Genomic DNA, 13,774 nt, shown 5'->3' with positions numbered 1-13,774 from the left:
CATCTCCTTCCTGAACTAAGTATCAAAGGAAAATACAGGAGGACAGTGACCCCAAAGAAAGGAAACTCTTGGCCCAAACCTTAGCCTGGCTTGAAGTCCCCACCCGTCGCCTCCTTTAGGCCATTCCTCCCCTTTCTGAGGTTTCTGCTGTTTGGTGACGCCGAGACTTGTCCAACAAGCCGGCAGAATGCCGTTAATAATCGCCTATTTACACTAGGAAATTTCCCTTTTCTGTGGAGTTAAGGAAGGGAGAGAGTTTGGAGCTTCTCTCCTACCCGGGTTTACCCGGGATCCGGAGTGAGGGGAGGGGGAGCAGGGTGCTCTATTCTCTGAAAGCCACTTATTAATTCGTCTCTCTTTTCCGACCTGGGTTCCACTGGTTTGGGGTTCGGTTTTGTCCTGCTCCCCACTTCCGCAACTCTCCCCCTCCTCTCTTCAGTCCCTTTCACCTTTTCTGTTCGTGATTCCCAATCTCCCTTCCTCTGCTGGGCACCTCAGTCTCCATCTCCTCCGACCCCTACCCCAGATGACTTTTTTTCCCCTTCCCATTCTTCTTGTTTTTCCGCTTATCTTCTCTTGGCCTGGGGAGGGAGAGGGTTAAGACAGTCTGCGAAGGTTCCTCATAAAGTCCCTTGATTACATTAGAAACATATGAATATCCTGAAATACGGAGCGTCTTTACAACGCCCTGAAGCTTCTTCATCCCCTTTGTGACCCATACGCAGCCAGGTATACACTGCCTGAATCAGTGTAGACCGCGTTCCTCCTAGTTTGAGTTCACTTCAGCAGGTTCACTTCATTTGCTAAGGAAAATCCAAGTGGAAGACAAAGCAATTATTTTCGTATCCTTCAAGTTCTTGCTCTAGAGCAACCCTTGGGGTCCGGGGCTTTGGGCTTCCGTCCCTCCCTGTTTGCAGATTCACATCACAGGGATTAGCGGTTCTTCCAAGCCTCTGGCTAAAACAGATGAGATCTCAAAATCTCAGGCCTTCACCTCCAGTTAAGATGGAAAAAAAAAAAAAAAAAAAAGGCTCGTCCCTATCTATATCTTATCTCCTTTCTTCTGGAGAGGAAAGCCAGGAATTGGGGACTGGAAAGGACAGCACTGGAGTGGACGGACAGAGGCCATTGTGTTGCGGTCAGTGAGTCCCGGGTGTCAGGCTTTCCTGCAACTCACAGCCTTCTCGGGAGGCTGCTCCCCGTTGCCGTTTCCGAACCTCGGAACCCAGGCAAAGACGCTCCGGGCTTTTCGCAAGCCAGTTCCGGGGAGGGAGAATTCTCTGCTAGGGCTGAAAAAGCTATTTTCCAGCTCTGGAGGCTATTACGCTTCTTTAGGCTCATCCAGGGACCCAGGTTGGAGCCCCCGCAGACAGCATCTTATTCCATCCTGGGCAAAACTAGAGCCGAAAGTATGATCGGAAAAGTAGGGAGTCCTGGCCACAAAAAATGATCATTTTGATGGTTCACAAGAGGAAAGAAAACCAGCTACCTTCTTGCTTTCTTTCCAAGTAAGATGCCGGTGTCTCTGCTTTTGTCGTGCTCGGCAACAAGAAGGCTCAGATCGCAGCTGTTTAGAGTCCTCTAATCCTGACTTTGTTGTTCAGCAGGAAGGAAAAAACCTATAAGGTTCCAGTCTCCCCCTCAAACATACCAGAGACTTTATTACCCACTTTCTCCCCACAGACCCGACATGGATCTAGTAATAGAATGTCCAGGCCATCACCTACACTTTTCTGATTCATCCACTGATTTCTGACCTCCCTGTCTTTGCAATCGCCGATAAAGAAACAGAGAAAAAAGATCTGCCTCTGGAAACCGGACAGCAATTCGCAGATCCCAGGCTAGAGGTCAAGTCTAGCCTAGAAAAAGAGCCATTCTTCCGTTCCATTCTTCCCCTCTTCGCTTTGTGTCTATCTCACGGGCTAATCGGACCTTCAGACATTTTAAGAGCTAATGACGCCCGTAGGAGAAGTCACTTTGTACCGCGTGATTCCGTCAAGATGTTAATGTTGCTTTTACTCGATTTCTCGTTTACATCATGGTTCCTGTATTTTTTTTTTTTTTAAGTCTCTCTGGAGATCTCGGCCATTGTATATTTGAGTTGAACGAGGCAGAGAGCCAGTCAAATATCGAAATCATTTTATCGGTTTATACAATGTAGGCCAGTAAGTTCCTCTTTTCTTCAAAAGCGTTATTGACTGCATTATATCCGGGTCGTTTTCTTAAATTCACAAAGTTAGGGTAAAGGGAACTCATGATCCGAAGGACAATGGAAGCATTGTCCTTTCCCTTCCGGAAAAGGCAGTTTCTAAAATTTTGGCCAGATAAGACTCGGAACAATTTCTGAGGAGAAAGGGACCCCGGGAGCCTTGGTGGCTGACTTTGCATTCACGACCAGGACGTCAACCCTGGCCCTTAGCGTTTCGGGGTCAAGTAAATGGAATTTGGATCTCATCTAGGCTCCCCCCCCTTTTTTTTTTTGAACCAACAATTGGCAAATGATCAAAACGAAATCAAAATACCCTGAGTTGATATTGGGTGTCCAAGGTCCAGTAGGGCTTAACTCATCTTTGGAAGAAAAAGAAATGGAACTAAAACAGAGTCAGGCGGTTTTAGGCAAGGAGGCTTCGGCAAGGGCACATACAGAGACCCCTTTCCTCCCTCCCCTCCAAAAAAAAAGCTAATTCCTACTATAAGAAAATCGAAAACAAAATTAGGGGAAAAAACGTGCGTGGAAGGGGGAGAGAAAGTGAGAGGAGAGGACGATTACTGTTTCCAGGGATGCTGCCTTTGAACAAATCCGACAGGGTTTCAAGCTTTGACTGACAGGTCTCACATTGGCTAGACTGCAACTTTCAACTTGACCTTGGCCTCTAGCCGTGTCTGACCCGTATGTAAAACAGCTCTGCCCTTTAAACTCCGAGATCTCTTCTCTCTTTTCTGTCTCTTCTCTCTTCCTGCATTTTTCAATGAAACCCCGAAAAAGGAGAGTGGAATGGGAAGACAAAAGGGCCAGGGTTAAAACACAAAAATGAGCCACTGAAGGTCACATAAATCTCCAAAATTTTAGCTCAAGTAAGAGGAGGCTGTGGGGAATAAAGAAATATTTGCTTGCAGCTAGAGTCAAGAGAGAGGAAAAGCAGGAAAATGACGGGGTTCTTTTGACTTGGTTCTTACGTCTGTCCAAGCGAATGTGTGGAAAAGAGTTCCAGAAAAATCACCGCTCACGCATCCCCTTTTTTCTACGTCTATCCCTTGAGCTGACAGGCCAGTGCCTTCTTCGGAGAAAATGCCGGACTGGCACCCTGCCTAGGCTCCGGGATCGCCAAAAAAAAAGGGCAGAAGAATATCCTACTTTCTCCCTCTCCCAGCACTTCTTTTGGGTCAAGATCGTAGCCCCGAAGTCCAGCTTCTCTGTCGCTTTACCCGTCTCGCTGAAATCCCTGAGATCTCATCAGGAAGCCCTCAGTTTCGTTTATAATACAAACTTTTTTGTCTGCCTATCTAGCTAGCTGCCTGCTCACCTTCCTTCCTGCCTCTTTTCCCCAAACTCCAAGGCTAATTTCTTTCCCCCAAAGCGGCCATATATTGCTGCCCAACGAGGGCCAAAGTCACGGACTACCCAGCCTGTCCGATCTCCAGCTGAAAGCCATCAGGGGCTCGTTCCCGATGCCTGCAACATAGCCTGCAGGAGCCCGCAGGTCCAAAGCCAAGGGCTTGGCCCAGATCCTCGTCCGCAGGGAGAAGACACAAGGCATCCTGGAGCTTCCTCAATTTCAAGAAAAGAACCGGATTCGCAGCCGCAGAGCGACATCATTCAAGGCTGCGTAAGGTTTACAGAATAGAGACAAAAGTCTCATCCGTATAGTGGGGGGAGGAGGGCGGGGTGGGGGAAGGCGTAGCCTGAAGAGGCCTGGAGAGTGTTTTGGAAGGAGGGAGAATATATTCTGGAAGTAAAAGTCAGAACTGATGCTCTCTCCGACTCCCCCAAAAGGAGCATGAAACCTGGAGGTTTCCCCTCAGAACGTGAAGGCGAAAGGAAACATTTAGGCCGCCGTTTGGAGGAGAACAAGAAATCTAACCAGCTAAGAAAATCCTGCAGAGCCGGTCGCTTCCTTCTTCCCTCCTTACGCCCCCAGCTCGGGGTGGCCGGTCTGTCCTTCCCAAGCCCTTTCGCTCCGGACCGCTCTGACTTAGGATCTGGGAGGAGGAGGCCTCCTCGAGCTGCCAAGGATCTATACAACTGTCGCCAGTGAGAGGATGGGAGATTGGGGGGGCGGGGGAGAGCGTGTTTGTGTTTTAGCTGTTTCTATTGCTTGCTTCTGGGTTGGTTACAAGTCTCTCAATGCTTTCGCAGAGTAGAGATGAAGGCAGGGAGGAGGGCCCCAAGCGCTTCTAGGCCGGGGCCACCTTCCTTCTGAGAGATGTTCTCTCCTAATCATCTAGAGCTACTTAGTTACCCAAAGTCCGGGTCCGACTCGGCTCCGCGCGTCATTCGGGCGCAGAAAAGAGACAACTACCATTAGCTCCCCTCCCCCTGCGTGATCCCCACCCCGAGAATGAGCCAAAATAAAAAGCGGAACTGTCCTAGGCCCAGAAAGCGCCCGATTCGCCTGTAGTCCTAATCCAGAAAGACAAGCAGCTACCGAAAACTCCACAGCGACAACCCAACCAGGACAGACCGAGAGCTCCCCACCGCCCGCCCCATCCTCCCACAGTACCTGTCCCTCCTGCCCAGCCTCGGGAATACATTGGTACACAAAAACCACCGCGGTCCTCTCACCTCCCAGACCCCTTCCCCCCTCTTCTAGGCCATCCCTCGTTGATGGGGGACTGCGGGGGAGGAGAGGGGAGGAGAAGAGAGGGGGGTGGGGTAAAGTGGCGCTGCGGGAAGCCCAGCCCTGGAGGAGTGCGGTAGCTGGAGCGGGGGGAGTCTGGGACTCTCGGGTCCTGAGCCTTTACTTTCCCTTCCCCCACGGCCCCGCGTTTTTCTTCCTTCTCTCCGTGACTGTGTTATTGAATTATCCGCGCCTGTTCCCCCCTCTCCCCCCCCCCGCCCCCTAGGCTGCGACGGCGGCGGCGGAGGAGGAGGAGGAGGAGGATGAGGAGGAGAAAGAGGAGGAGGAGGAAAAGGAGGAGGTGGAAGAGGTGGAGGAAGAGGAGGAGGAGGAGAAGGAGGAGGAGGAGGAGGAGGAGGCCCAGCCCCGAGCCCCCGGGAGCAGCCCGCTTTGCATATCACGTGGGAGGGAACGGGTGGGTCGGACCAATGGGCGGACGCCTGGCGCGACCCCGCGGGGCGCGATCCGCCCCCCTCGCTCGGGCCCCGGCCCCGCGGAGCGCGCTCTTCACTTCTTGGGGGCTTTTTAAAACAGCGCCACTAGGGTCTTCTCCATGCGGCTCGGGCTATGACAGCCTCCGTGCTCCTCCACCCCCGCTGGATCGAGCCCACCGTCATGTTCCTCTACGACAACGGCGGCGGCCTGGTGGCAGACGAGCTCAACAAAAACATGGAAGGGGCGGCGGCGGCGGCGGCGGCGGCGGCTGCGGCGGCAGCGGCCGGGGCGGGGGGCGGGGGCTTCCACCACCCGGCCGCCGCCCACGCGGGGGGGAACTTCTCCGTGGCTGCGGCGGCGGCAGCGGCTGCCGCGGCCGCGGCCAACCAGTGCCGGAACCTGATGGCGCACCCGGCGCCTCTGGCCCCCGGAGCGGCGGCAGCCTACAGCGCCCCGGGGGAGGCACCCCCGTCCGCGGCCGCCGCCGCCGCCGCCGCCGCCGCTGCAGCTGCCGCTGCCGCCGCGTCCTCGTCTTCGTCGTCCTCTGGCGGCCCCGGGCCCGCGGGGGCGGCGGGCGCCGAGCCGGTCAAGCAGTGCAGCCCCTGCTCGGCTGCGGCTCAGAGCTCGTCGGGCGCCGCCCTGCCCTACGGTTACTTCGGCAGCGGTTACTACCCGTGCGCCCGCATGGGCCACCACCCCAACGCGCTCAAGTCGTGCGCCGCGGCGGCACAGCCAGCCTCGGCGGCAGCAGCAGCCGCCGCCGCCGCCTTCGCTGACAAGTACATGGACACGGCGGCCGGTCCCGCCGCGGCGGCGGCGGAGGAGTTCAGCTCCCGCGCTAAGGAGTTCGCCTTCTATCACCAGGGCTACGCAGCCGGGCCCTACCACCATCACCAGCCCGTGCCCGGTTACTTGGATATGCCCGTGGTGCCGGGCCTCGGGGGCCCCGGCGAGCCCCGCCACGAGCCGCTGGGGCTGCCCATGGAGAGCTACCAGCCCTGGGCTTTGCCCAACGGTTGGAATGGCCAGGTGTACTGCCCCAAAGAGCAAGGCCAGCCTCCCCATCTCTGGAAGTCCACTCTGCCCGGTAAATGATGCCCCTCTCCCTCCTTCTGCGGCTCCGCTCCGCTCTCCGGGCTGATGTCTCTACTCCTCCCTAGCCCGCTTCTAGCTCTTCCCCAGCTCCCCTCTGTACCCTCCGTGCTCTTCGAGAGTCAGCGGAGCCTTCTCTTCCTCTCCATGCTCCCAATCACCTTCTATACCATGTCTTTGCTACAGTCCCCGCGGTTTTGCTTCCCCTTTCTCTATTACGCCTGTCACCCGACGAGTGGGGGTGGGCGCTTAATTGACTCCGCTGTGCCCAAATCTCCTCCCTCTGGAGCCCCTCTTCTCAGAGTATGGTTTTCGGAATAGTTTCGGGAAATCATAGAGTCCTCTCTCAGCCTCCAGACCATCCCCAACTTCTATTTTTCTCCCAACCGACTTTAGTCAAGAGCTGCCCATTTTCGTATAGATCAGAGAATTAGACTGGAAGAAAGCTGGGGAGGAGGTGGGTGATGTGGCAGCTGAAAGTCTGTTGTCCACAGCTACTAGACAGTCCCCCCAAGGTGGGCAACGATTGCCGAGACTGGGCACTCCTTGAACAAGGATGGACATGAGCATGAGCACCTCTCCTCGTCCATCGGATAGACAGCCCCTGCTGATTTTCCTTGCGGGCAAAAGGGGAGCAATTTGACCCCAGAATGATCCTTTCTCCCGTAGTACAAATCGCCGGGGTCCAAAGGTGGCAAAGGTAGAAGTAGGCTGGGCAGGCGTGAGGATGCTGGCCGCCTGGGAGTCGGCCATCCCCGGGCACGGCAGGCCTGCTCACTGGGTGTGTAATTCGCCTTCTTTCTCTTTCTCTCTCTCTGCTGTGTAGATGTTGTCTCACACCCGTCGGACGCGAACTCCTACCGAAGGGGAAGAAAGAAACGGGTGCCTTATACCAAGGTCCAACTAAAAGAACTCGAAAGGGAATATGCTACAAATAAATTCATTACTAAGGACAAACGGAGGAGGATATCAGCCACGACGAATCTCTCCGAGCGACAGGTCACCATCTGGTTCCAAAACAGGAGGGTCAAAGAGAAAAAAGTCATCAACAAACTCAAGACGACAAGTTAATGGATTTTTTTTTTTTAATGGAGAGAAGAGGCGACTCTTCTGTGGAAAGTTGCCGAACTCGTTGCCTTGCCCACACTCAGATAATAATAATTAATAATAATGAAAACGATCAGAGGAGAGACAATGGCCCTCTTCTTTCCTAAAGAGATAGCTGTGTCTTTGATGGAATCTATAATTTTTTTTTTAAAACAAAAACAAAAAACCTTGCGATAAGAAACAGTTAAGACTTCACAGTTCTCCTGAAAGCCCAAGCTGACTGACTGTTAATGCCCAACTCTAGAACCCAAACGCCAACCCCCAAATACGCAATTTTCAGATAAGTTACGCATTTACTGAAATCCTGTAAGTATTTATGTGACCTTTGTATTTTAGGACGCTCTCTTAAATGGTTAGGATCTGAAAGCTGGTGAAATTCGCGAGGTCATGGTCAACATCTGCCTTTACTAAAACAAAAACAAAAAAACAAAAAGCAAAAAATTATGTTTGCAATCTTATGTTTGCAATCCCAGTGCTTGTGGGATAGCTGCTCAGGTAACTAACTCCGAGTGAAAATGTCCACTTTCTCGATGGTAAAGTTGATGCATTTATGTTATTCTGTGTGTATAAATAGAGAGGAAAGAAGGTATTGGAATCCTGAAGGCAGAAATATCAAGAGAGGGGGTGAGGGCAGGGAAAGAGGCAGCACTGAGGAAGAAGATTTCTAGTCTGGGTGGTGAAGACAGCCAAATCAACCTCTGGAGTATAGGAAACAAAATCCTTAGAATCGTCCTTATTTGCTACTAACAAGCAAATATTGTGGCATTTGGACTGTATTTCCTGCCCCTCCAAAACTATTGATTTTCCAAAGGACTCCGCATCTTTTAATCCGCCTTTGCTCTTCCAAGACACCTTCTAGCCTAATCCTGTAACGACCACCAAAAAAACACCACCAAAATATCGGGGGAAAAAACTATCACCACCACCAAGAACAGAAAAAAACAAAAACAAAAAAAAAAAAAACCTCCCATATCTCGGTAGACCACGGATAGAGTACTGGTTAGAATTGGCCTTTTCTATTTGACGAAGCTTTTTTTCTGGAGAAAAAAAAAGTGGGGACTAGAAAACTCAGAGCCGAAATCCATTCTTGTCCCCCAGAAACATTTTTGATTTCTATAGCCTATATTTTGATCATTTAAGTAATTAGTTTTTTTTTCCTTGTTTATCATCTGTTATGAAACCGCATTAGGCAGTGTTAGGGATTCATCTTACAGCACCTTTTTAATCAATCAGTTATTTCAACCAGCACATTAGACTTGTTCTTATTCACTATTAAAAAAAAATGCTATCTTGTAAATAAAGACATTCAGCGCACTGTGAATGATGTATCTGTGCACCCTCATTTTTTTTATATTTCTACTGAAAATGAAAAAATTCTAAGACATGTAGATAGTGATCTAGTGATGTTTATTCTGTTAATAAAATAGTCACTGCCATACAATCTCAAGGAAATACTCTTTATTTCCCTACCCTGAAAATGCGCTGCGCGGAGAGTGAAGACCCAGCTTTATCTCATCTTTTAAAGCTAGGACCCTTCTTTTCTATTCTCAACCCAGCTCATAATATTGCTATAAATTTTTGAGCAAAGGGTGAAATCTCCCTATCTCTAGATTCAGCCAGATGATAAGTGCTTAGGGAAGGTTAAAGTGTCAGGTATTTTGAAGGGGAGGGGTGGAGAAGCAAAAAAAAAAAAAAAAAAGAAGGAAGGAAGGAAAGGAAAAGAGATAGTCTAAATTCCCAGGTTTCAGTGGAAAATGAGAACCAGTTGTGAGTATCAGAAATGCCAAAGCCGCCGTATTTTAAGGACTTTTGTTGGGTCTGGAAGTGTCTAGAAGTGCAGGTTTTGATATTTGTTGAAATGACAAGACTAGGAAAGGCCCTAAACCTTGACCTTGAGGAAAAAAGACAATTTGTGACCTTGACTTTTGACAGCTCATGAATCGGCCTCTTTGGGATTGGTGGATCAAGGGCGCCACCTGGTGTTTCAGAGAATTGTTGTCATTCAGCTTGTTTTCAGAGTTTCTTAAGCTGTTGGGGAATGGGAGAAGAGGGAATGGGGAGGGAATGGATTGGAGGTAGTTACTAGGCCCAAGGCAGAGTTTTTCTTTTTTTTTGGGGGGGGGGGCGGGAGGGAGGAGGGGAAGGTTAGCTCCAGAAGAAGCAAATGTATATATAGATTTGTATAGATTTTATATAGATTTGTAGATACTTGACATTTGGTAGATACAGTAAATATATATATATATTTTAATAAGAGGCATGCACTACCAGGTTTGAAAATATTTTGTAAATGTTGTTTCCAGTTAAAACGTTTTGGGCTAATGTTGACAATGTGTGATGATTCATGAAGTTGAGGGAATCTCTCCGTACTCTTGTGCTTTCGATGATACAGAATGTCCTTTAAAAATTATAATAATAGTCATTCCGAAGCTAGTTTAGGCCATCTAAATAACAGATCCTTTCTGCTTTGTCAGAAGCACATGGGTGTATTTTCAAAGCTGAAAATGTTTATTACAGTATAGGAGGCCTGCCTAAATAATCTTTCCTTCCTTCCCGTCGTCTCCTAAGGTGGTCTACCAGCCTAATTAGAATTATTGGGAACCTTTACGGCAAATAAAAAAAGGTTTTAGATGCCTTGCTAACTATAGACTTCTAGAATTACATTTCAGAAATTCAAAGAAACCTACCTCTTTAAAGGTCAATATGGAGACCCTTCTTGATTTCAGAGCTACAGATCTGAGTCTAACAGTCATTCATAGGGAAAATCTATTGGAGGTCCAAAAGCTGAATGTTATTTTGCTAGCATATAGTTATGAGTTGAAAGTTTGTGAGATCTGCCTGTTAGGTTTTTCTTTTTAAAGAAAGAATATGTATATATTATATAGACAGATATAATGTATTTACATATGTCCATAGCGGCATAGTGTGCATGTATTTGTGATCATGTGTGTATAAGACTTTATGTTTAGCCTTTTGTCGGAGAGTTTGACTTTTTATTTATACTGGAAATAGGACTCACTAAAGATGGGCCGAAGCCTACTTTAGCATTGCATGGAATAATATAGTCATGTTCAATTGTGAGCTACACAAGCTCGCATAAACAACCCAGGAAAGATTTTCCCGATGTTGTTCCTAGCACTTACAAAAAACTGGACCGTCTTCTTTAAGACATATAATTATACAGAGAAAATGAAAGTATTTCTCCCTAAGCCTGCCACCTTAAAAATTATTATCAGAGTAAATTCATAAAATATAATCCTACTCTGAAGTTATAAGGATTTTAAAGTTTGGTTTGGGTTTTTTGTTTGGTTTTTTGTTGTTGTTTTGAGTCAAATGACAATAATCTACCTTGGTTCTCTCTATCTAAAATATACACTTACACACAAACATACACCAAGTATATTTCCTAATGTAACTGCACCTCAAGGGCAACATAGATCATCTATAGGCTCTTTGGGGAAGGCCACAGAGCCTCTCTTATTCCTTTTTCGTGTTTGTTTATTTGTAGACATGTAGTCAGGGAAACTTCTGTTGGTGCACGGGTATTTATGTCTAGAGAATGGAGTAATTTACTAATTATCCTGGTTTGGAAAGCTGGCAGGCAGCAAATGGGGTGACCTCAGGGGCTCCTTCTTCGAAGGCCTGATAATAGCACCCAGCCCCGGTTCCGGTTCCTTCGGTTTTGTTTTCTGCACCCTCCCCACAAGGAGACTTGTAACCTTCATAGACAACAGATTAGCCTTGGCAATGGGGGGATTGGGAGGAGGCAGATTTTTATGGTCTAAAGAGGCTTCCATTATGTTGATGGTATTTCTTCACTCCTCTCTTATTTTAAATGTTAATTAATCTGTGAGATAATGATGGTAGCTGCCGAAACTTGTGGAGACCTGATATGAACCAGGGGAACAGAGAGGGCTGGGTAATGCTCAGACAACTCAGCTCTCTCTCTCTCTCTCTTTCTTTCTTTCTTTCTTTTTTTCTTTCTTTCTTTCTTTTTTTCTTTCTTTCTTTCTTTCTTTCTTTTTTCTTTCTTTCTTTCTTCTTCTTCTTCTTCTTCTTCTTCTTCTTCTTCTTCTTCTTCTTCTTCTTCTTCTTCTTCTTCTGCTTCTGCTTCTGCTTCTGCTTCTGCTTCTGCTTCTGCTTCTGCTTCTGCTTCTGCTTCTTCTGCTTCTTCTGCTTCTCCTGCTGCTGCTTCTTTTGCTTCTTCTTCCCCTCTTTTTTCTTCCTTTCACTCTCTGTCTTTGTTTCTGTATCTGCACCTTCCTACCTCTGTCTCTCTGTGTGTCTCTTTCTCTGTCTATCGGTCTTTCTCCCTCTTTCTCTTCCTCCCTGAAGCCTCCTAAAAATCAAAGCGGGAGGGCTTTGGGCGCAGCTTGAAAACATTCGTGAAATTGACTAATACTGGCCTTGGGCTAGTCCCGCTGCGTCGAGGCCGGAAAAGTCTCATAGGCTTAAAAAAACCAAAGCAAGCCACATATACACCCAGAAGAGATTGGTCGATCAACAGTGATCAACGCTAGGCCCTTTAGCCTTATTTATTGCATCAGGGTTTTTACGTAATCGAGTTTATTAAAGGCATTTCACGAGAGAATTTGTAACACGTTGCTATGGGCATTCCACTGCTGTTTACGCACAGTCTGGAGTTTTTAAATAGACCTCTTTGAAATGGCAAAGCACATACACAAAAATGTGAAATGGGACGCGTTGGAGGGAGGGGGGAACACACCTCAAATTCAGTCTTTTCTTAAAAAAATAAAATTCAACTCCGTGACTTCTCTTCGGGAGAAGGGGGACAGCTTTCACAGTGAAATCGGCCGGGCGCTTCTGCACACTTGCGGAGTAGTGGATGAGCTCTTGTTTGCTGATGTTTTCTGCAACCGGCCTCTTCAGCTATGTTTCGGTCCCTGCATCTCTCCACGGTTTCCCGGCTTGTCTAAAGCGTACCGAGGGCTCTGGATCCCACCCCGAGCCCCGGGGTTGGCCGCTCTGGGGAGTCCTGCTCTCCTCCCTCCTCCCCTCCCTCCGTGCGGGACCTCGAGGCCGGAGACGGAGGCCCGGTCCCCCCACTGATTTATGCGCATTCCTTTAAACTTGATCGAATGCGTGTCAACAGCCCCGGACCTGGCGGAGGAGCCGAGAAACGCCCGGCCGCTCGCTCCGGTGCCATTTTTCATAAGCAGAGATGCAGCCGATAGGCGGGGAGAGATTTACGCCGCGCTCCCCGGACGGGCACGCCAATTAAGTTTTCATCTGCTCCGGCCGCCGCGTAAATAATAGCTGCTTAATTCCTCCCGAAACGGGAAGGGCCCCCTTCGGCGGACGCGGCACCTTCTCCCCACCGAGGACGATCGGGGAGACGGTGGAGCTGCGTGATACGTTCATTGCCGTGGAAGAAGAGAAAAGCTGAGAAAACGTCAATATTCCTCTGCCCCAAACCCCGCTAGGCCGGCGGGCGCAGGCCTTCCTCGGTTGGGCCGCTTACGGGCACAGCCCTGGGGCCGCCGAGCCATCGCCCGCTCCGAGCTGAGGCGCAGGAAGCCAGACTCGCAAACGCCTTTCGAGGAGGAGCAGGACGTCCAAAAAGGCCCCGGGGAATAAAGGCGAGATAGGGAGAACGGAAGGGATGGTGGTTTGGACGGGGATTTGTCACACGCGTACGCACCAGGCTTTCCTTTCATTTGGGACGCGTGCATAAATCCCGGCTACAAAGCGAAGTCGGAGCAAAATGGTACCCGAAGAGAGATCTTGACAGGAGTTCTAGGCGGGAGGGAAGGGGTGTGTGTGGTGCGAATAGAAAACAGGCTTGGAGGGGGAGGGGGGGTCTACCTGGGTCCCCGGGGCGCTGGCAGCGAGACTCGTTTTGGGGGCGTGGGACTGGGGGGGCCTGCAGGGGAGGGAGGGTTCCCAAGGCTCAGGCAGGCTCTTCCCGACCCTAGCCCTAGCTGAAGGCTGGCATTCTCAGTTGATGTATGCTGACGTCACTGCAGCCTTGGAGTTGGGTTCTGAAAGATGGGATTCATTTGGGTGTTGTTGAAGGAGGACGGACACAGTAAAACGAATGGCTGGCTAGATTGTGCGGGCTCCCACCCTCACCGGGTCCGGGCCCCCGACAAGAGAATAAGTGGGTATTTAATCGCTCTCCGTCTTAATTCTTGGCAGAGTAGAAGGCGGTTTGCAACGGGAAATAAAACTTGACAGCGACATATTTCCTAAAAGGAATTCTAAGACTGGCTGAAAAGAAACTGTGTTTTTCTCCCCCAAATACTTCCGCTGGAAAATCCTGTATTTGTTTAGGCGCTATT

At 49.4% G+C, this 13,774-nt stretch overlaps 1 protein-coding gene across 1 annotated transcript; it reads left to right on the top strand.

The window, feature by feature from the left end:
* The first annotated feature begins 5,336 nt into the window (after positions 1–5,336).
* HOXA13 (homeobox A13) lies at positions 5,337–7,548 on the top strand. The gene is made up of 2 exons (XM_051963353.1): positions 5,337–6,360; positions 7,192–7,548. The coding sequence occupies exons 1-2, from the start codon at positions 5,406–5,408 to the stop codon at positions 7,434–7,436; spliced, it is 1,200 nt and encodes a 399-aa protein (XP_051819313.1). The 5' UTR covers positions 5,337–5,405; the 3' UTR covers positions 7,437–7,548.
* Positions 7,549–13,774: the final 6,226 nt, after the last annotated feature.

Source organism: Antechinus flavipes, chromosome 5 (assembly GCF_016432865.1).
Source record: "Antechinus flavipes isolate AdamAnt ecotype Samford, QLD, Australia chromosome 5, AdamAnt_v2, whole genome shotgun sequence".
Lineage (NCBI taxonomy): Eukaryota > Metazoa > Chordata > Mammalia > Dasyuromorphia > Dasyuridae > Antechinus > Antechinus flavipes.
The sequence above is the reverse complement of the archived record's forward strand: the minus strand, read 5'-3'. Positions and strand labels throughout refer to the sequence as shown.